Source organism: Streptopelia decaocto (assembly GCF_964273445.1).
Source record: "Streptopelia decaocto genome assembly, chromosome: 18".
NCBI classification, from domain to species: domain Eukaryota; kingdom Metazoa; phylum Chordata; class Aves; order Columbiformes; family Columbidae; genus Streptopelia; species Streptopelia decaocto.
In genome coordinates, this window is record NC_138673.1 from 9,538,990 (window position 1) to 9,560,955 (window position 21,966).

The 21,966-nt window shown below is 51.2% G+C and overlaps 1 protein-coding gene across 2 annotated transcripts; it reads left to right on the forward strand.

Moving 5' to 3' along the window:
- Positions 1-153: 153 nt before the first annotated feature.
- Positions 154-21,229, forward strand: DHRS11 (dehydrogenase/reductase 11). 2 transcript variants are annotated; one of them, XR_014185661.1, is made up of 7 exons: positions 154-324; positions 10,853-11,062; positions 16,075-16,169; positions 16,617-16,746; positions 17,058-17,172; positions 17,802-17,867; positions 18,596-21,229. XR_014185661.1 is itself a non-coding variant. In XM_082068642.1 (7 exons), the coding sequence occupies exons 1-7, from the start codon at positions 193-195 to the stop codon at positions 18,635-18,637; spliced, it is 768 nt and encodes a 255-aa protein (XP_081924768.1). In that variant the 5' UTR covers positions 154-192; the 3' UTR covers positions 18,638-21,229. The 2 variants fall into 2 exon arrangements, 1 of the variants encoding a protein (XP_081924768.1); XM_082068642.1 differs by having other exon boundaries at positions 17,080-17,172.
- The last annotated feature ends 737 nt before the right edge of the window (positions 21,230-21,966 follow it).

Sequence of the window (21,966 nt, forward strand, 5' to 3'; positions counted from 1 at the left end):
TCCCTGGGGACGTTTTTTGGGGTGAAAAATCCCCGATCCCGGTCAGCGCAAGGCGGTTGCACAAACTCGGGGCTTGCGAGGCGGGGGGGGGCGTGGCACGGAGGGGGCGTGGCCGGGGATGGGGGCGTGGCCGGCGGCAGCGGGCGGGCGGCGCATTGTGCGCGGCGGCGGCGGCGGGGCCGGGCCGGGGCCATGGAGCGCTGGAACGGGCGCGTCGCGCTGGTCACCGGCGCCTCCGTGGGCATCGGCGCGGCCGTGGCGCGGGCGCTGGTACAGCACGGCATGAAGGTGGTGGGCTGCGCCCGCAGCGTCGACAAGATCGAGGTACCGGGGCGGGGGCCGCGGGCACCTTTCGACCGGGGCGTGGGCAGCCCCACGGCGGGAGCGCCCCACGGGCCGCGCCGCTGCCGCTTCCCCACGGGGCTCCGCCGGGACGAGAGCTGCTCCCGGCAGCCGGGCTGGGCCCGCGGGAGGCGGGGGAGCGGCGGGCCGGGCTGCGGGCGGTGCCCCGGGCCGGGCGGGGCTGGTACCGGTACCGGAGCGTCCCCGGGCTGGGGTGGCCGCCGGGCCCGGCGCCCTCCGAGCTCCCATCCCGCTCCCGGGTCGGTCCTCGCCCCCTGCGGGTGCCGGTTCCCGGAGCACCGGGAGGAGCCGGGTGCGGGGCTGCCCGGCCGGGCGCAGTCACGGAGCCTTGGGGGGTTTCGCAGCCCGGAGGGTCCGGGACGCTTGGTTGGAAGTTGCCCGAGGTGCAGGTTCAGTTTTGGGGTGGTTTTTTTTGAGCTGCTTCTTATCGAGGTCAAAAATAGCATCCGGCGGGCTGAGGTTGCGCAAAGTGTCTAAGGGCACCTTAAACCCCCCCGGTGTGAGATTTAAGGTGCTTTCTGTCCACACGCTGGGTTCAGAGATGGGATGCTCTTATGAGTTAATGTTAAAATAGGGTTTTGGTCCTTAACGTGGTGTTTGCCCCTACAAGAAGTATCTCTAGAGCTAAGTCAAAAACCTCGTGACATTGGCTTAAAAATAAAAATGCTTAAAAGAAATAGTTTCTGTGGGATGCTTGGATTTTCTATAGTTGGATGCGTTCGTAGGCTTTACCTTGCAGTGGCAAGAGCTAATTTACTTTTTAAGAAGTTTCCTCTGAGGGATGAAAAAGTTACAGTCAGACAGATTAAATATTGTCATTTTGGTGATCTGGTGCCTGCCGAGCCAAAGGAGATCTGTACAAACACCCAGCGTTTGCGAAGGTGATGAGGACTCACTGTGCACAGTAGACATGAAGAATAAATCATAAATCATCCAAAAAATCACCAAAACAAGGCTTGACATTGCTGGTGGTGCTGAGAAGTGGGGTCAAATAAAGAAACACTCGGAACAAGCGAAACTTTTTCCATTCTTCATCGTGAATCGGAAAGGCACCACTTGTAGAGAGAAGATACACTGATGTGACTTACTCAGCTGTCCTTTGGGGCTTGCTTCTAATTTTGGGCTTCCTGGCGTGGTGGTGCTGCGGTTTCCAGGGAAAGCCGAGCTCTCCAAAGGTTTTCCCACGTGCGACTGATGGTGTTCAATGAACTTTCCTTCCCTGGCTTCATGAGGCTGCTGTGGCCTCACAGCGGCTGGGAAAGGATGCTGTTGGTTCCCATTCTCCCCCAAAAAGGAAAGAAAAGCCATTTCCAGTATTGCCATTTCTGTTGATTTTCTTTTGAAATACTTTGATTTTCTTTGGTCAAGAAAATCAATGAAACTTCTGTTTTCCTTCAGTGCTACAGAGGACTTTCCTTCTTTTCTGAAACTTTTCTGGCAAAAAATACAGTGTGAATTTAAGGCAGAGTAGTCTTGTAAAGGCTTTACCTTTCTATATGAATCTGCACAAGATGCAGCTTCATTTTATACAGATGCTTTGGCATCTTCCAAGTCTCTTGTTCCTGTCCTGTTTCAGACCCTTGGCTCTAACTCCGCAGCTCATGTTTGTCCCTGCAGCTTCTGTCTCCCGTCCTGTCTAAGGACCCAATTGTGTCTGCAGCACGTGGTCGTTTGTTTTGGTAGGTGTCTGGACTGTGTTTAGCGCCGTTGCTATTCTGGTTTTATTTATTGCGAAGCGCGTTTCCTTAAAGAGGAAGAAAATCCCAGAGGTGCTGCCGGCTGGGGAGGGGATGGCGGCGGAACACGAGGTGCTCCCAGGTCACGCCGGGAACGGCTCCATGGCCTGGGACGGGCTGCCAGGGACACTTGTGTCGGCACAGATGAGTCCTGCCAGGCCTTCGGAGCAGGGGGGGCGATGGCAAATAAGCTTTTCTCCAGGAGCTTCCCTTTGTGGGTTTGGTGGTTTTTTTTCCCCTTCTTTTCCCCTTCCTTTTTTCTTCTCTTTTCTCTCTTTAATTAAAAAAAAAAAGGAGGAAGATATTCAGGCTTCAGACTGTTGAGCTCATGCTGGAACCTGGGACTTGGGACTTTGGCCGTGGCTGTGAGAAGCCACCCGGAGGAGCAGGAGCCGGTGATGGGTGCGGGGGCGACGATGCTGCGATGCAGCCGGACCCGGCTCAGGAGCCGCTGGGGACGGGCTGGGGATGCTCCGGGCAGTGGGAAGGTCTGTGCTGCCGATGCTCTGCGAGTGCGTTGTTACCTTGATTAGTTATTGTATTACCTGATCTAGCCACAAAATCCACTCACCCGTTACCTCCAGCGGCTGGTTTTCCAAGTCATCGTTGGTTGGAGGTCGGCACCTGTGCGGGAAGCCTTGCTGGGGTTCCAAGGATGCGCAAATTCAGGGAGAGCGGCTCATGCACAAGGGGCGGGATGGGGGAGCTGCGCTGGCGTTCAGGTGATGGAGGGATGAGAGGAGAGAAACACGAGGGAGCCGAGGGCTCCGTGTTGAATAAAGGAGAGGTCAGAACATCACGGGCGTAGTCGCTGGAGGACAAATCTTGTTGCTGTATAAAACTGAACAGTTCACGCCATACCACTGTGGATAATGGTGTTCTGAGGAGCAAACCCAAAACACAAATCAAGGCAGCTTGCAATAGAAAGAGTGCAAAGGGTATAGTTTAAAATCAGGAATACGGTGCTCATTTTGTAGCACAAAAGCATACGTTTTCGTTAGTGCTACGCAGCAGTCATCCATTTTAACACAAGGAGGCTGGAACCACTCTATATGGTGGGTTTGTAACCTGACTGGTGACTGAAAGAATATGTTGTCTTGTGGGGAATTTAACTCAGGCAATAAAAGCTGCGTCAAGATTTCTTAATCTCTTGGAAAATCAGATAAGGGCTCGAGGCAAGATAATGAAGGAGTTGCAAAGTTGCGGTTTTAGTCTTAAACCCATGTCATGACTCCAGTGCTCTTTATTTGACTTTGGAAATAAAATGTTAATGGATTGCGAACCCTGCAAAAGCCTCTTTATCTTTTCTTGCCCTGGCTCTGTAGAAGAGCCACGTGCTCAGCTTGCCTTGAGTCAGTGCTTGGGTTGACTTGGCTGCTACCGTTTCAAAATTGGGTTTTATTCTTCTTTTGTCCCATTCTCGTGTGCTGACCTGGCGAACTCAGGCTCCAGCACTGGGTTTCCGTCTCATTGCGTCCAGGTGTGACCCCCCAAGTGCGGTGTTCACCCCCTCCAGCCCCTGCTCATGTTCCCCCTCGTCCTGACGCTCTTGTGAGCGGAGACTCTGTGCGTGGGTTGTCCAACAGTAACGTTTTCACTATAGTCAGACTTCGAGGAATAAAATATAATTAAAATGGCTTTATTTTACTTCTGCCTGCCAGGAGGTAATCTGGGTTGAAAGCTTGTTTTAAGTGAGAAGCCTCGAGGTACTAACAGCTGTCACAGACTTTTTGGCTTGTGTTCTTACTGAGTATTTTCTGCTCTTCAGATAGCTACACGCGTTCCAAGCCAGGAGCGAGCGTAAGTGCCTTAATGACCCAACCGAGAGTTTTTAGCCGGCTGCGGGCCGAGCTGTGGTGGAAGCTGCTCCCGGTGGGATGTTCCCTCCCCAGGGACCCCCTCGCTGGTCACTCAGGTCCCCAGCGGCTAGAAGAGCTGCTGTGATTTAATGATTTACTCCAGCTTAGCTGGGACGCGATAGCACGTTAAACCGCAGGCAAAAGGCAGACTGTAGCCTTTGATGGCTTCACTACAAGGCTCTTCAACTTCCTTCTTCCTGACACTTTCCAGAAATTTGTGTTTAGTGTCTGACCTCTTGCAGCAGCACAAAGAGGGAGAGAGTGACTGCAGGTCACTTCCACGGGCGTGGGACAAAGCGTTTCCTCCTCTGGCTGCTAAAACACTCTCCGGTCTTTTATTCAGCGTGATGCATCAGTTTTATTTTGCAGTGTTCTTCCCCTGGGGCGTGGGGAGACTTGGGAGGGTTTGTGGTGAACGTAGAGTCTTTGTTGGGGCGCGGAGAGCGAGCTGTGCAGGAAGCAATAAATGTGGTTGAAGATACGAGGCTTAGGCAGTTAATTCTAATGCATTTGTGACAGTTATTGATCAAAGGTAACATTTATAACCAGGGACTGCATTGTCAAGGTTAGATCTTGCTCAAGAAATAGCCTTTGATAAGCTGAGCTATTTATTGCAGATTCGAGCAGCCTGGTCTCCGAAGAGGCCGGTGCTCTTTGGGAGAGGTGGGTTTGGGTGCTGGGCGCTGTGGTTCCTGTTCTCCCCGTGCCCAAGGTGGATGAGCTGCTGTCCCCAAATGCTCGTCATGGACCTTGTCCCTCCCCATCTCCCCTTCCCCGTCCCCGTGGCCCTGCTGGCACACAGGCTGCCGAGCTGCAGAGCTGCTGAGCTGGCTGTTCACCCCATGAATTATGTTTTTAAGGCAGGAGTCGCAGCTCCCAAGGCGCAGTCCCCATGTAAATGAATGACCTTCAAAACCTCCTTGGCCTCTGGAAGGGCTTGTTTTGTGTTTGGCAAAAGGGTTCTCAAGGCCTCTGAGGTGCTTTTATTGCCACTTGTCCCTGACCAGATCCTTTCCTCGTAAATACAAAAGAAATCCTCTAATTGCTGTCCCGAGCAGCAGGAACAAACGCTTGGCTGTCCCGATGGTTTTCCTCAGCCTTGGAGCTCAGGAGGCACGTGGGGGAAGAGCTACATTTAAACTGGGTTGGATTCATCCTCCTACCCCCAAAACTGTGCTTTTAAAATGTCTTATTGCAGCAGCCCCCCCTTCTCTGCTTCTCTGCTGTTCCCTTTGGCTTCGCAATAGAGCAGCGATATCAGGGTATGTTGTGCTTGCAGCCCTAATTAATAACTGAGCCTTTTAGAGATGCGGTGGGTGCTTGTTCTGCCTTGCTGGGTAACAAGGCAGATCAGGCAGCTGTCCCGTGCCTCAGTTTCCCCGTGTAAAACCCGGCAGCTGCCCTGGGGAGGAGCGAGGGCTGTACAGGAGCAGGGCTCAGACACACGGGGGCTTCTGGCCGGTGTTTCGGGTTTATGGAGAGTGTCCCAGGGCAGGGAGGTCCAGATGCACCTGGCACCGTGTTGGGGAATAAACGTGATGGTGTTTTTCCTGGGACTTGTGAATAGTTTAAGCTCCACAGCAAGTAGCAGCTCTGCTAAAGTCCAGCTTTAACCCTCGCTCCCGCCACTGTCCACGTGGGAAGTGTTAGTGGTAATTTCGGAGCATCTCTGGGCATTTCATACATCGCTGCTGCAAGATTAGGTGGATTTTGTTGTGATTCAAATCAATAGGTCTTCTTCTCGACTCCCGGAGCGCAGTGCAGGTGCGCTCGCCCCGGCGGAGGTGACACAGGAGGCACGTGCTGTGACCCGAGGGTGCCAGGCTGGAGCTGGGGCTCCGCTCTGCCCTCCCAGCGCTGTGTTTGCAGGTTGCCTTGGAAACCTGTGCTCGAACAGGCGGCGATCGGCGCAGACCATGGGGTCGGCTGTGTGCCGGCACTTGGGCGTTGGGAGCTGCGTGGTTGTCGAACCTCCTCGCGCAGGCTGGTGGCACCGCGGGCGGCCGCAATGCAGCGTCTCCAGGCTTCAGAAAAGCGCTGGGATTCCTTGGAGAAGGAAAGCGTGACGTGCCTGGCTGCGTGGGAACCCGCTTGGCGCACGTTGGAGCTGAAGGGCAGGCAGGCACCTCTGGTGCTTGTTTTAGGATAGTCATACCTCAGAATAAGCAGGAGACATTGCTCTAATGAGCTGTCATCGCAGGAGCAGCGTGTTTCCTCCTCCCCCACGCCAGCCTGTAGCAACGTGATCTGAGCAAGCAGTGAAAAAACACACGAAATGCCTTCAGCCTTGACGTAAGGAGCGACTGTTTGAATGCCTTAAGGTAGCAGGGGCGTTCAGGGCAGCGTAAATGGGGCGATTTGGCTTGCGTGTGTGATGCTGGAAATGTGAAATCGAGTTAGGAAGAACAATAATCTCAGATGTTTGACTACTGAAAAAGCACAGGGAGGATTGAGGGCTTGGAAAAGAAGCAGCGTGATTCTGGAGCAGCCTGGGAGGACAAATACCAGCATGGGAAGGCATTGCTGCTCAACTAGAGCCCGGTTCAGCAGCGGGGCTGGCTTCAATAACGGGGGTGACACCGGCTGAGCGGCTCCCTGGGCTGTGCTCAGCCGTGGGCAGGAGGTGACTGATGGGCAGGAGGTGGTTGATGGGCAGGAGGTGACTGATGGGCAGGAGGTGACTGATGGGCAGGAGGTGGTTGATGGGCAGGAGGTGGTTGATGGGCAGGAGGTGATGGGCAGGAGATGCCGCTTGTCCCCCGCGCAGCCTGTGCGAAGGGCAGTTTCCACATTGACGTTCCATGCCCAGAGCCTCGCAGCATCCAGGACATGTCCCAGATGCTGGGGATATGCCGAGGCGTAATTTGGGGCTGTCTGTGGTGGGTATGGTGGCTGGTGGGAGCACAGGGCGAGCGGCCGGTGCGGGGGCTGCGGTGCCGAGCTCTGGAGCCCTGACGGCGGCTGCGGTCGCGGCTGCTCGGCTCAGGTTGTCACCCCTTCAGTGTCGCTCCGCAGTTGGCATCTCGCTGCTGGAAGCTGATAAACAGCAAATAGGTCCAAGAGGTTCCCCAGGGTTTTATTCGCTTCTCTTCCACAAAACAAGATGTGATTTTTCTGGGTTATTTATTATATGAGTGCTGATTTTGTGTGCCACCTGCGAGTCTTGGCAAGGACTGCAAAGTCAGTATATTTAGGATGATGCAGGGTGGAAAAAATACACACAGGGACTTAAATTTCGTCCAAGTTTTGATGGCTTTCTCCTTTCCCCGTGCCAGTGGGTTTCTCGAGCTGTGTATAAGATTCAGTCTCCCTGATCAGGCAGCTTGTACTTGAGATGTGCTTCAGGTAAATGGTCCAAAACTGGTGCTTGTCCTCCTTCTGCGCTGGGTTTTTGTATCGGTGCCCCCAGCTGGGTACTGCATGTTTGCTTTTCCATTTAAACCTTATTTCTGAACTTGCCCATCCCCGCCGTTGTGCTCTCGGTCCTGGAGCAGCCATGGATCCGAGCTGGGAGCGCAACTGGCAAACAACCAGCAAAAAGCATCGATTTAAAGCTCGTGAGAGGGAAGGAGAATCACATAGTGTTTTATTAATTAGAGAGCTCTCTTTAGACTCCCATGGAGGCCCTGTTGGGCAGCTGGAGCCAGGCAAAAGGAATGGCAAGAATTGTGAAGTGCTGCTTGTCCTTGGGTCATACGCAGGCACGAAGCCCCGGGTACCCAGCAGCTCTAGGAAGGGGCTTAATGTGATTATCTCCATTTTACAGGTGGGGAAACAGCTCTGAATCCTGCCCGTGGTCACAGACCACGCTGTGGAAATAAACCCCAGTCTAGTGCTTTATTCACCATATATCTCTGCCTCTATTATGCTGCTGCACTGGTATTAAATCTTAATTAAAAGAAGCTTCAAACTTGCCAATCAGTAAAATGAAAGGATGGGTAAGCTCCCAGTTTTCTTTCACCACTGTGATGCTGTTCGTTAGGGGTTTTTCTCCTTCATTTCCTTCAGATAGAAAAAGTAATTGGGGTGACTTTGGTTTCTTTCCAGTTGGTTTCTTGGTGTAGCTATGGATTTAAGCATAAGCTAAATCAGTAGGATGCAAGTCCCTGTGATGAATGGCAGGTCAGATTAAAAATTACCTAATGGTTTCTTCTGGCTTTAATCTCTCTGAACTAAATGTGTCTGAAGTTAATAGGATGGTTTGCCAAATAAAGCCCTACATGACTCTCTTCTTTTTTTTTCCTCTACTTAAGACTCCCCTTAAATGTTTGTATCAATTAGTTTTGTAAAACCGTTTTACCAGGACTGAGTCTAAATGCGCTGTGCCCTTTCCAAGTGTTGTAGGCACAGAGAGCATTAACCCTTTATTGGAAGAACGTGATGTTGCGTTAGATGGCGACTCTCACGTTGCTTATGAAATCTGGAAAAACAGCTTTTTAATTTTTCCCTGTGCATGTGGTGTGCGCTTGAAGTGGAATGAGCATTAATTAAACGACTTAATGGGTGTTCTGAAAAAATATTGTGAGCTCCCTAATTCGCGGAGTTGCTTTACATACGTCTGCTCTTGCAAACTTGCCCGCAGTTGATGCTTCTTTGAAGAGCCCGTGATGACTCTTTATCTGTAGATGGTTGAAGCGTGTTCAGCTCCGCCTGGATGTCAGTGCTGTTCGGCACCTCGTTTTCAAAGAGAATTTGTTAGCACAAGTGTAGCCTGACAGATGAAAGGATCTGCATTGAGTTGTTGGAGGTGGCGAGACGCCAGGCAGGAAAAGAAGGATCCTGAGGGAGATTTGATTCCTGTGGTCGGTCGTGGCAGAGAAACCCTTGTCCGGGTGAGAAGGAGCTTTCTCTTGGTGTATCTAAGACACAAGCTGAAGAGATTGACTGGGGCGCGGGCTGGGCTGCCGCTGGCCCGAGCTCCCGTGTTCACCTGCTCCTTCGTCTGGGTGCAGCTCACGGTGTTCAGGACCCGTCTGCCTCCATCACACTGTCCGAACAGTGAAAAGTGACAGCTGAACGTGGCAGCGGAGATACGAAACACGGCGTTGCCCTCCCGGCTGGGGATGAGCTTGTCTGTCCTTGCCCGTCCATGCTGCTGGACCCACTTTCTCTTGGTCACATTTGGCACAGAGCAGGGCTGAGCATCCTCAGTGGGAGCGGGACAGACAAGCCAGGACCTCCAAACCCCTCTCTGCATCCCGAACATATTAATTTTAATTACTGTGGGACAGATGGCTCTGTTTGGGAAATTATTTTCAACTTTTCTCAATACCTAAGACCACCACAGAGGTGCCCCAAGTCCCTGAAGAGTGAATTTGAGCTTTTCTGATCTGCCTCTCACAGCAATCCACAGCGCTCACTGAGCACACACCGAAACCAGCCAGGTGTAACGCTCTGGTCCAGAAGCTGCTCTCCTTTCTGGGTACCGCTTCAGTGAAGCCATTGCAGTCACACAAGAATCATTAGTGTTATTATTATTACCCTCACAGCACCAAGGAAGAAGGGGACAGACGTGCTGAGTCCAGCCCAGAGATCAATACATCCCAACAGCGTCCCGCTCTCTGGAGGGCTGAGCTGGACAATATTTCTGCCCGGTGGAGAACAAAGGCGCCCCTGGGATTGAGTTGTACCTCTCTGTACCCTCCTGGGGCTGCTTTCGCTTTGCTATACATGCAATCTTGTTGATTATGCGCTGATAATAGTAGAAAAATATATTCTTTTTAAAGCTCAGAGTATACACTTGAGAAAACAATTGGGGGGAAAAAACCTGCAAGAGCAGCATTTAGAAAATGCTGGTTTCAGCATCTGCCTTCTCCAAAACGTGGGGATTTCTCCATGTGTTTTCCTGGAGGGCCGGGAGGGGCTGGGCCAGCCTGGGAGGTGATGCTGGACCTTAGCAAGCAAAAATGCCAACGTCCCTCCTGTACGAGCTTCCCAGTGGTGTGTCGGGTGGTCCAGGGTGCTGTGGCTGCTGGTCCAGCTTCCCCACGTCCTCCTGGCTGAGCGCAGATGCTCGGCTGGGGCTGGGGTGTTCATGTGCAATCACCATCCTCCCTGTGCTGGGCTCCTGCTTTTACACAAACAGCTGTGAACTGCAGTCCTTGGCGTGCGGGGGGAGCGGGGAAGCTGCCCCTGGCAGGAGCGGGACTTTATTGCACCCTCTGAAATGTCACGTTGGTGGAGCCGCCGCGGGCGATGGCGTTCGAGCGGTGCGGTGGACGTTTGTAGCCAGAGTCCATCTCCCCGCAGGAACCAGACATCACGTGGCCCTCGCCTCGCGCTGGAAGCTGTCGCTGTCGCTAATGTGACACATCGGGGATGAGATGCTGCTTCTCATTAGCATCAGGGGGTAAAGGGCATCCTCCCGAGGATTCGGTGCGGTGCTGCCGCATCATTAACACAGGCGGCCGGCAGCAGCTCTTGGCCTTTCATTTGCTTTATATCGTCAAGTCTGATAAAAGATCTGGATGGTTGGAATAATTGTTGGTAATGGCTAACGAGGAATTGTCAGGAATGCGATTGCCGCGTCCTTTATCCGCGCGGCGGTGTCGCAGATGTGCAGCCTGGTGCCGCGACAGTATGTATTTGTGTTTTGCCAGCACCTGCTCACCTCGACCTGTATTGCCTGGGGTGATGGATGAGCACAGAGTGTGTCCTCAAGTTTAATAACTTAGAGGCTGAAGCACTCATACTCTCATGTATATCAATATTTCTTCTTTTCTTAGTTAGCATTTCCACTAATTTTTCCCTAGTGCCTGCTGTTAAGATGGGCTCGCTGAGGAGCTGCCGTGTTTTGCTAACCCTGGGGTGTGTTTTGAAGCAAATGCCTGGATAACCTTCTCCTCGAGAATCGGAGGCTGATGGCTGTTTTCTTCCTTCCTTTCTCTCCCCTAGAAACTGGCGGCTGAATGCCAGAGTGCCGGCTACCCAGGGACCCTCATCCCGTACAAGTGCGACCTCTCCAACGAGGAGGAGATCCTGTCCATGTTCTCCGCCATCAAGACCCTTCACCAAGGCGTTGATGTCTGCATCAACAACGCGGGGCTGGCTCGCCCGGAGCCCCTGCTCTCGGGGAGGACGGAGGGCTGGCGGACCATGATAGACGTGAGTAGTGCCGCAGGAACCCTGCTAGATTTTTGTTTCTTCTGGCCACCAGCACTGTTGTCCCCATCTACTTATTTTACGTGTTCAGAGCTGAGGAACCTGCTTCCCATCTGGCTCTGCCATGGCCGGGGTTTGCTGATGGTGAAGTGGAAAGACATCGTGCACTGCTGGGCCATGTGCTTTTACCTTGCAGTATAAATCACTCAAGACTTTCAGCAGCATTTTTTCCTTTAGCTCGATGGCTTTCTGCAGGGTGATGAGCCTCGTGGTATTTTTTTTTCTTCAATAAAATATGAAATTGAATGCCAAGCATTGGCTTTTGTAGCTAATCCTGTTAGTTGTAGCAGCGGGTTGTAAAATGGGCAGATTCTTTTTGGCTTAAAAAGCTGTAATGCTTTTTGTCTTTATAGCTTAATTTTCTGCCCATAATCTAGTTAAGGGCTGGATGTGAACGAGGCAGTTTGTGCAAACGGTCCATGGCATTTACCAGCAGCGCTTCTCCCTGGGTGTTGCTGTCCTGAGGTGCTGCTGTGCATCTTTTTGGGTCTTCTCCATCTTTCATCATTATGCAATGGCCTTTTTTTCATGGTGGCCATGGCTGTGGGACCCGGGGCCAGTCTGCTTGCCCTTGCAGTGGCCCTTTTGTATGGGCCTTCTGCAGCAATGGTTGGTGAGATGCTGTGACAGAAACTTTTCCCAAAGGTGATGTTCCCCTCTTGTGCTCCCTACCTTTGTGCGTGAAAGTGTCGTGCTCATAGGAACAAGAGTCGAACTCTGGGCTTGGAGTAAACCTTGCAGCACCCCCAGCGACTTGTCCTGGTGCAGGAGAAGACATTTCTATTTGAAAAGCTACTCAAAGCTTGTAGGCTTGAGGCTACAGTATCTGGCAGCAGGGTGAGCCGGGATCTGTCAGCTCCTGCAGCATCCGCTGGCTCTCCATCCATCTCAACATCCATCGATCTATCAATTTAGGAGGCACTAGAGCCTCAAATTAAAGGCATTTTTAGTTTTTGGTAAAGCTCTCCATCCAGCAGCAGGTTCAGGGGCAAACCAGAGAGAAACACTGAGGCCTCAGACTCCTGCTGCCAGAGCAAGAGCTGCCATACCCCGACTAATTAAGTTCTCATTAGGATTTTGGCCGGTCTGCTGGCTGCGGTGACGGCAGCCAAAGCAAGCTCAGCTCAGCTTTGTCTGCCCAGCCGGGCTTTTGTGGACGGCCCAGCCTGGGTCACGGCACAGCCGCATCCCCCTGTCCCCGGTTGCCATGGCGTCTTTAAAGAAAATTAAGTGAAGTGTAGCAGAGGCCGAGCTGATGTAAAGCAGGGCACTTCCAGCCTTGTCTCGCTGCAAGCCTGGCCCTGCGGGTCGCCTGCGCCTTGTGAGCCCCGTGTCCCGGCCGCTGTTGTTGCGTCTTCTGCAGATGCTGTGTGTCTGTTTGTCTTTGTTCCTCTGACCTTTAGTTCTTTGTAAGGTGGGCAGGCTGGGGGGACGTGTGGCTTTTGCCCTTCCCGTCTCTGTGCTCCCTTCCCTGGCTGCTGGGGTGGGAGCGCTCCCTCGATCTCGCCTTCCACCGCTTCTGGGGAGAAAGATTTGGGAATGGGGTTTGTCCTGCATGAGGCATTCCAGTGTTGGTGTTTACAGTGGCTCAGAGTTTGGGGTCCCCATCCTTGTGGGTGCTGCTGTGTGCAACCTTTGGAGCTGCTTGGGGGTGACGGATGGGATGGGATGGGATGGGATGGGATGGGATGGGATGGGATGGGATGGGATGGGATGGGATGGGATGGGATGGGGCAGAGGCAGGGTGGTGGCTCCACAAGGGCTCTGTCTCCTTCTAGGCTCCTCTCTGAGTATGCCTGTTCCATAAAATACCCTGCTATACATCTAACAGTCAAAAATCATGTTCTCATTTACTTATTCCTCTTCTTTTTTATATGTTCCGGTTCTTTATTGTCTGGTATTTATTCCCAAGGAGGGAACTGCTTCTCCCTGGGCTGCAGGAGTCTCACGTTCGGAATGGTGTCTCCATTACTTTAAAGCAAGCTCGGCGTGCGAGCGGGAGGGATCCCGTCATCGCAGGCAGGTTCTGAGTCTGTCATCTTTTGGTTCACAGCTTCTCCCCGCTTTTCTCTCTCCTTGTTTGCGAGGCTGTTCTTGACGTGGGGCTGGAGCAAAGTCCTGCGGCCGTTGCCGCCCGGCGCGGGAGCAGCCGGGGCTGGATGCTGTGTACACACCGACTGCGGGCCCTGGGGTTCAAACAGCTCCTTCACGTTTCACCTACTGACCTTTACAGCCAGGAATTCAAGCTGAACTTTGCATTTGCACTGCTGGGGGCACAAAGGGCTGCAGCACATATCCTCTCGCTCCTCTAGACACTAAATGGATTTGATTCTTCTTGGCATTATCTATTGACCAGCAAGGGTCTGTTCTTCTTGCGTTTATACACCATCTGTGCGGAGATGTGCTTTCTGTAAGCTGCATTTTAATATGCGCTTAGGAGCTGGAATACTCCTTCTGATGCCTTAGAAAAGGCTGATTCTGGGAAGTGAAATGCTCAGCGCTTCCAGGAACAGGATCTTTCATGTTCTCCCAACCTGGCAATTGGAACTCATTAATTACTAGAAAATGCGCCTTCATTGTTTCTGTTGCATGAGCGCAGGCGGGCGGCAGCCGCAGCCCTGCTGCAGAGGCGCAGCGCAGATGTGTTGGCCGGCTCTGCTAAGGGACCTTTGAACCTTTTGTTCTTAAAATAGGAACAAGGCTGAGAAACGTCTTCCGTGGTTATTTGTAAAAACAGCCTTTAGGTTATTTCTCAAAGTGATATAGCCCTAAGCCTTGCTCATTTTCCAGGCACATTTGTAGGTTTCTGAGTGCCTGTTCCATGTTTTGAAATGGGATTTCACCCCAAAATCCTGTGGGTGCGTTCAGGAAAAGGCAGCGAGGCAACCCCAGCTCCGCTCCCTTCCAGCCGGTTGTTTTGTTGTACCAGAGTGTCTTATCGCACGGGCTCCGGACTTCCCCATGCAGCTGTTGATCAGTATCTCGCTTTGCCAGTAGCTGTCAAAATGTTGTAGCTCTCTCCATGCAAGGAAGCGCTGCTGAGCGTAAGGAAGCGCTGCTGAGCGTAAGGAAGCACTGCTGAGCGCCATCCCAGCGCTGGAGCTGGTCTCAGGCTTTAGGCTGATGTTACCCTCTAGTGGCCTGCAGGGATGGAGTGGAGCCGGGAGCGATGCTGCACCAAAGACACAGCGCCTGGTGGGTTCCGGGCGTCCTGGGACAGGGAGGAAAGTGGGGATGGTGCTTGTCAACAAGGTTTTTTATACTGATAGTTGCCCAGGTCTGTATCTGGGAGACCTGGCTCCTCACATGGTTGGTGTGTCCGACTGGAGCAGGTTACTCCCGCTTTCCTTGACCCTGTGAAATCCAGAAGCATCAGGCTCCCTGCTCTGGGCTTCGCGGCAGTGCTGAGGGTGTTGTACGGTCCCCCTTCAGCTGGCACATCTGTGAGCTTTCTTCCTTGCACAGCCCAGGTAAATCTTCAACCTGGTGCCAGGGAATTTATCTCTGCAGTTCCAGGTATGACGACTGAGATATCCGGCAGTGACTGTGTGCTCAGCCAAAGTGCACTTGGATGAGAACGATGACTCTACTTGTTGTGTTGCCTGGGTGCTCCAAGATCAGATAAGCACATTATTTATCTATTGCCAAGACAAAAACTTGTAAGCACGGCCTCTAGTAATGAATAGAAATAATGACTGAGATACAAGCAGTGACCGGAAGATCCTTCAGCTGACCCCACTCATCCTTTGTGTGCTGCTCAGTAATTACAGCTTTGCAATTCAGCCCTTTCTGCCTCTTACTTTCTGGTTTCCAGACTAATGCTTGTCTCTTGGACGTCCTTTTGTGCTAGCAAGTCCTAGTTGGCCTGTCCCATTCTTGTTTATAGCTTTCACGGTGATGATAGCCAGCCCTCGCGTACCCTTCGCTCGCGGTCCGCGTGGCCTGTTCCTGCTGCGCTTACAGTCGCACCTGATTCTGATTCATCAGATATCCAGTTCTGCCTGGATATTTAGATTACAGCAGTGTTCTTAGGCTTGTCTGGCTTGCTCATTTAGTTAGCAAAGTGACATGCCACTAGGTAGGACCTACCGGCGTGTCCTGCCTTGAAACGGTTACATCCTTTCTAAAGAGCTTCAGCAAATACTTTCTACCTTTCAGGCACTTTTCCAAATCTCGACCCCTATGAATGTGAGCAATTAGCACTGCTGCTGAGACAGCTTGTTCATCAGTCTCCCACACACCTCTGGCTGGTTTGTATTCCAGCTGGGGAAATATCCGTATCTCTGCCTTCCTGGAGACTTTGATTCTGTGGTTTACGGTCAGCAAATGCTCAAGGCACCTGAGCATTAGCAGTGGCACCTTGCAGAGGCTGAGTTTAACCGAGCCACGGTGTGCTGGGCGGCGCTGCTCCAAAGAGCAAGAGCCTGGAAAGCTGTGGATCTTGTGCGAAGGGAGAAATTGCCATGTCCTCTCTTCCTTGGCTCACCCAGTCGGGGCTGAGAAGAACGCCAGGGGACCGCGTGCCACCGGTGGCCTCCCTTTCGCCTCCCTTTCGGCAGGGTCGCTGGCCACCCTGGCTCTCTGACAGGCGATATCTGGGGATTTCCTCGTTAACCATCTGACCTAATTACCTGCTGTTACTGCCCTGTCAGCTGCCCAAACTCCAGTGTGCTCAGTGTTGGACAAAATAAACAAGTTTGTCGCTGGGACAGAGTGCTGACTGTGGGGAAGTGAGTTTATTCTGCCTTACCTTGCACTCTACCCTCACTCTTGTCTGTAAAACAATTAAGTCCATTTATTTCTGGCCGAGGCCAAGCCTGGCTTAGAAAACTGGACTTTCTCTGCCTCCCCTGCCCAAATCCCTTGTTACTGCAGTCCTGAGTTGGGTTGCAGGGGGATGTGGGGCGTGCAATGTGCTGCTGGGTTGAGTTTCTACTTCTGTTCTCATCCCCCAGGTCAACGTGATGGCTGTAAGCATCTGCACCCGGGAGGCCTACCAGTCCATGAAAGAGAGGAACATCGACGATGGGCATATTATTAACATTAATAGGTACACATGGGGGAATGTGGGATCAGCCGTGTGGGCGTCCTCCTCCCCGCCTCGCAGGGAGGATTTAAGCAGAGAAGCTTTAATCTCGGGGTGGGCCGATGCTGCCCAAGAAGGGCTTTTCCAAGGATTGCGGTGGGCTGATTTTCAAACCATTTTTTTTTAACCTCTGTTGGTCTAAATGCAAGACAGACCAAACCAAGGAGAAAAGGCTGATGCCACCGCTTGCGATGGCGCGAGGTTGGAGGCTCAAACTTCTTGAGCAGCTCCAGGAAAGGGCTGTGTTGAGAGGAGCCTCTGGTGACGTGCGTTCCCCGCGGAGGAGCCGCCACCCCAGCGCCACCATCTCTTTCTGTCTGCGTTACAGTGGTTCGAGTCTCCCGTGGGTTCCTTCTCGGGTCTCCGCTGACCTCCCCCCTCTCAGCACTTTCCATGTTGTTCTCCCCTCAGCATGAACGGCCACAGCGTCGTGCCGCAGTCCGTGGTGCATTTCTACAGTGCCACCAAGTACGCGGTGACAGCCCTCACGGAGGGGCTGAGGCAAGAGCTCCGGGAAGCCAAGACTCATATACGAGCTACAGTGAGTACTGCGGGCTCCTCTCCTCACTCCTGCTTTGTGGGTGGTAGAGAACTGGCAGGTTTCATGGGACAGAGGGTTTTCCGTTTGGAAAACAGGCAAGGAAGTGCAAAAATAGGGCTCAGCACACTGGGAATGTCCAAGTCCTATGGCCAACTGGCCCTGGCCACTTCTCTTTCCCAGGCAGAGTGGGGAAGGAGAACAATAGAAAGGGGGCTGGATTTTGGGGCTTTTTCAGTGCTAAAAAGTTTTATTTCCTTTTTTTCTTTTTTTTTGGCATTCTTCTACCGAGGGGGAATTACAAATCCTATTAGGATGTGCTCTGCTTTTTTCCAGTGTATATCTCCAGGACTGGTGGAAACGGGCTTTGCCTTTAAACTTCATGATAATGACCCCGAGAGAGCTGCCGCAACCTATGAGAGCATTCGGGTAGGACGTGGAGAAATGGAAATGAAGGGAAGTGGTTCTGTTTATAGTTGTCACAGTCTCTCTCCTGGCTAATCACACAAAGAACTAGTTCTGCAGAGTGCTCAGTGTTTTCCAGGGTGTGATCAGCATCCCCGAAGTCTCAGACCTCAGGTTTTGCACTCGTATTTACACACTATGTAGGGTTTCAGTGTCCCGCTCCCTGTATTTTTCCTTTTATTTTGTTGTTCCTGTAAATAAATATCAGCCAGCTTTGGTACTTGGCAGGCTGTAACTTCTTTATTGAAGAGAAGACATAATAAGCAAACACACCTACACAAGAAGAGCGACAGCGTGTTGTCTTATAGGTGGCTAGCGCAGGATTTCATGTGCTTCTCTGGTCATTTTTCTATAAGGATGGCAGAATTCCTGTGCCCGTAGTAAGGTTATTCACAGCAAATGGAGAATTTTCAGCACCGGACACGTCCTTTGTTAAATTTTTAATGGATTCTTTTCTACCTGCTTGCTTGCATGTTTTTGACGTGCCCCACTGACACTGTCAAAACTCATTATTGATGGTCAGGAAAGACGCGACCTTGTGGCAAACTTCCCGAGGTGCCCTTTGACTGAGAGTCTCTTTCCTGTCTTTCCAGTGTCTTAAAGCTGAAGATATGGCCAACGCTGTCATCTACGTCCTCAGTGCCCCCCCCCATGTACAGGTAGGCTGTGGTTGGGTTGGAGGACTCTGTGGCGGGGGGCAGGGAGATCTGGGCGCACTCTGGCCTTTTGGATGGTGCCATCTGAGATCTGCTGATGCTCTTGCAGCTGGGTTCTGCCAGTTGCCAAATAGCGTGTTGGGCCTGATCCTGCCGAGTGCTGTGCACCTCCCCAGGGGTGGTGTGAGGTGCTTGAGCTGCCAGAGGGATTTCCCTCCTGTTAAACAAGAAATAAGTGACCAGCTTTGAGCTGGAGGCAGGAGCGGTGTCAAAGGTTAGTACGCGCAACACAAAAGTTCCTGTTGCAGAGCAAACTTTGATCATGAGAGGTTTAGCAGCCCCTCGTGTGAACTCTGCTCCTTTGGAGCAAGACGTGGCCGTCTTGACGCTGGATCCGTAGTGAGAGCTGGTCTTTGTTCTTCAAGGGATAAACTCTCCTGCCCGTGGCTGGTCGAGCAGTGTTTCTGCTTGACCTTCTGTGAGCAGAACCAACCTAAAGACTTGAACCATGAGAGTTGTTATCGGCGTCATCTCACGCTCTTTTCTGCTCATGTTTGTGCTTTTATCCCTTCCGCTAAAGGCAGAACAGTCGCATTCACTTTTATTTCTTTCTAATATCTCATAAGCAGGCTCATTTCTAGTCACGGGAACTTTCTTCACGTGCAGCATGGACGTGCAGGGTTTAAATGGACTCCAGTGCTCCAGTAAAATCCTGCGTTGGTCTCTTCTAGATTGCAGATATACAGATGAGGCCCACGGAGCAGATATCGTAGCGAATGAAGAGGATCGTGAGCAGCACCGCGTCTCCACTCCACTTGGAACCCTCTGGCGATTCAGGGTTTGGTTGGCTGGCTAGCAGCCTTTTAATCAAGTACCAAGGATCACGTTGAAGAACTGTTTTTCTCTCCCTCTCTCTGAGCTGGTGCTGGTGCTGAGCCAGTTTAAGAAAAAGCCGTAGTGGGTCTCTTTTCTCCCCCACTCCTTTCTGAAACTGCTTAAGAGTAAAAAGTATCTGAAAATAACGCAGGGAAGTGGTTTGTGGAAGATTGTTGTCTCCAGGCTGGTTTATTCTTCCTTTTGCTTTCTTTTCAAGGTTTGTTTGATCTGATTTGCTGACGCCGTGTCTGGACACAGGTGAAGCGGCACGAGGTGTTTGCCGGCTTCAGCGTGTGTAGGGTTGGAGATTTTCAGTGGATGTCATACATGAATCCATCTAATTTTGGGGCTTATTTTCATCAGGTTGATTACTGATGGTAATGACTCATGATATTTTCTACTCCTTTCATATTCCACTGCCCTAAGCCCAGTGTACAATCTCACCTCCCCAAACCCTCCTTTCCCATTCATATGAATCATGCCTGCCAGGTTTGAGGAGTATAAATGTGTGTGCTTGCTATTTCTTTCTTTCTAGGTAGTAGGTAGATAGTTGGAGGAAAAGTACCTGTACTTTTGCAGGTTAGAATGATCATCTAAGTGGCATAGTTACAGTAAGAGCGAGCTGTTTGGTATTTTTAATAAAAACTAAATGTGTGCTGTCTTGTGATCACCTCTATCCTTGGTATCATCTCCCAGCACTCTCGATGTTTTTGTACGTGATATTTGCATGCATTGACACTTTTCTGGAAATATTGATCAGTCTTAGAAAGATGTATGGTGCTGTTTAAATGCTGGTGCTGATGAGCTGGAAATGTTGAAAGTTTGTTTATATGCAGAGGTACAAATTCAGAGAGAGAGAGTGAAATGAAGCATGCTGAAGCTGTCCAAAGTGAGAAGATATTAGTGGGGCGCTCGCCTACAAAGCAGCAGGTGAAAGGTCTGGCTGAGATCTCGTCCTAGTTCTGCGCTGGTGTAGCCCCGTTGTTTTGCTCTGGGTTTATTGTAACTGGAGGGAGAAGCAGATTGGCCTCGAAGCTGGGACGCGCAGAGCTGGGCAGCGCTGGGGTGTCTCCAGCCCCTTGTGGCACAGCAGGAACACGTCCCTGTGCTCACCACGGGGCTGTGGGGCTGCTCACGAACGCGTTGCCTTGACATTGCAGACCCGCTCCTGCTGCGCGCTGGGCTTCCCGTGGTGTTTTGAAGGCGGAATAGTTGGTTTCGGTGGAGTGGGTACGGTCGGTTGATTGAGTGGAGGATGAGGAGCCGGAGAAGCTTGGGTTGGATGGTTTTGCTTGCACCAGTACAGCTCTGTGGGAGTTCACCTGTGTTACACCACCATAAGGGAGACCAGAATCGGGCCACTACGTTATGAGTTTCAACTCCCTGTATAGCCTTGGGCAAGTCACTTTACCTCTCTGCCTCAGTTTCCCCATCTGTAAAATGGGGATAATAATACTTACCTACCTCACAGGGGTGTTGTGAGGACTCACAAACGTTTTGTAAAGCACTTTGAATATGAGAAGCGCTATGTAAGTGCTGAGTGTTGATATGAAGTATTATTATGAATTGAATCTCGTGGTACGTAGAATTCCTTGTGCCAAAGGTGAGTAACTGTAGAAGGATGCAAGGAGAAAACTGGTGAAACATTCCTTTGTAATGACAAAACAAAGCAATTTGCCCCTTTTTTTCTTCTTCATGAATAGATGCTCATGATGTGTTCTGTCCATTTCTCATCTGCCACCAGTTTTTACTGGCAAGTACCCATGGTCTCGTCCCTGGATTTGGCCTTTTAACTGACTGAGAGTGAAATTCGTAGGGTTGCTTTTGCAGGAGATTGTTGAAGTTCAGCAGATGCGCTGTGCAGTGTTTGCCAGTTTAGGAGAAGATGGTTGAACTGGGAAGCCAAAAAAGAGAAAAGTTGAGAAATTAGGATCTTCTGAGCAGCAAACGAATGAGGCATTTGGGTAGCGCTGGTGAAACACCTGAACTGGTGGCTGCAACCGTGTTGGATGTTAAGCCGATGTTGAAATGCATGGCCGAGGAGGGACCTGGCTTATCTTTCTGCTCTATGGAAGGAGGATTCAGAGGGAATTGCTCAAGATGTAGGGCCTTGAAAAAGAGTATTTGCTCCCTGCAGATACAACCCGGCTGACCTGCAGCCCTGGAAGTTGGGTTTATTTTCCTCCCCAAGAACATTTGTAACATTTGCTAGTCTATAAACTAACTTTGAAATGATATCCGGTATATTTTTCCACTTCAAATGTGTGTTTTTAGGGGATAGTTCCTGCTGCCCGTTGCCTTCCCGTATGAAGCGCGGCCTCCGGAGGGGTTCGTTGGGTTGTTTGGTCGCTCTGCCCCTCGAGCCATCGTCCCGGGATGAGATGGGATTGGCAGCGCAACTCTGAGGCGTTTTAAAACTCTGTAATTCATCGGTAGGATCCTAATTGTGAACTGTAAAATAAAGAATAAAAAGAGAGGCACACTGTGGTTCTTCTGTTGTGTATATTGCGGTTTTTGTGTTACAACATAACATCCTTTTTACCGTTCACAGCCGAACCTTTGTGAAGAGTTCAAACAGAAACGCGTGGGTTTGGTTCTTCATGAGAAAAGCTGTAATTGCTTTCTAGAGCAGAAGAGCATCCAGTTGTCTCAGGGATAACCGTTGGAGCCTGGGCTTGCCTGTCCTCCTTCAGAGGGGTTCACTGAAACCCCCAGGTAGGCTGGGTTTAACTAAACTGAGCAAGGCATGAGCCAGACTTGGGTATCAATTGCTTTTGGTCTCTTGTGCTTGCCTCTAAGCAAGACCAAGTATCATCGTTGTTAAATGAATGCATTCAGTCCCCCTTCAGCTTGTCCAAATGCAGAGGCGCGTTCCTAAGCTCAGCTTTGCTGTCAAAATACAAGGTTTTTGCACAGAACTAATGAATAGCTGAGCTGGCTGCCATTGCTGGATTTGGGGCAGATATTTTGCGTACCTTGTAAATAGGTAGAGGGCGTTTGTAGCATTAAAACCATGGGGTTTGGTGGTTTTTTTGGTCCTATAGATTATATATCGTCAGTTATGTTAATGTGTGTGTTGGAGGTATGGCCGTTTTATTAGCAGATTATGTGATCTCAGGGTACTGGTCTCACCTCGCATTTTTGGGGGGAGGAGCTGTGAGCAGGAAAAACATGATTTTATTTGATTTTATTTGGTCTTTACACCTGCAAAACCAACTTCGTTATG

Excerpts from the sequence above, each read along its gene's own strand:
- DHRS11 (XM_082068642.1), top strand. The coding sequence starts at position 193 with ATGGAGCGCTGGAACGGGCGCGTCGCGCTGGTCACCGGCGCCTCCGTG. Across the intron at positions 325-10,852 it reads GCAGCGTCGACAAGATCGAG|AAACTGGCGGCTGAATGCCA; the intron begins GTACCGGGGCGG and ends TCTCTCCCCTAG. Across the intron at positions 17,868-18,595 it reads GTGCCCCCCCCCATGTACAG|ATTGCAGATATACAGATGAG; the intron begins GTAGGCTGTGGT and ends GGTCTCTTCTAG.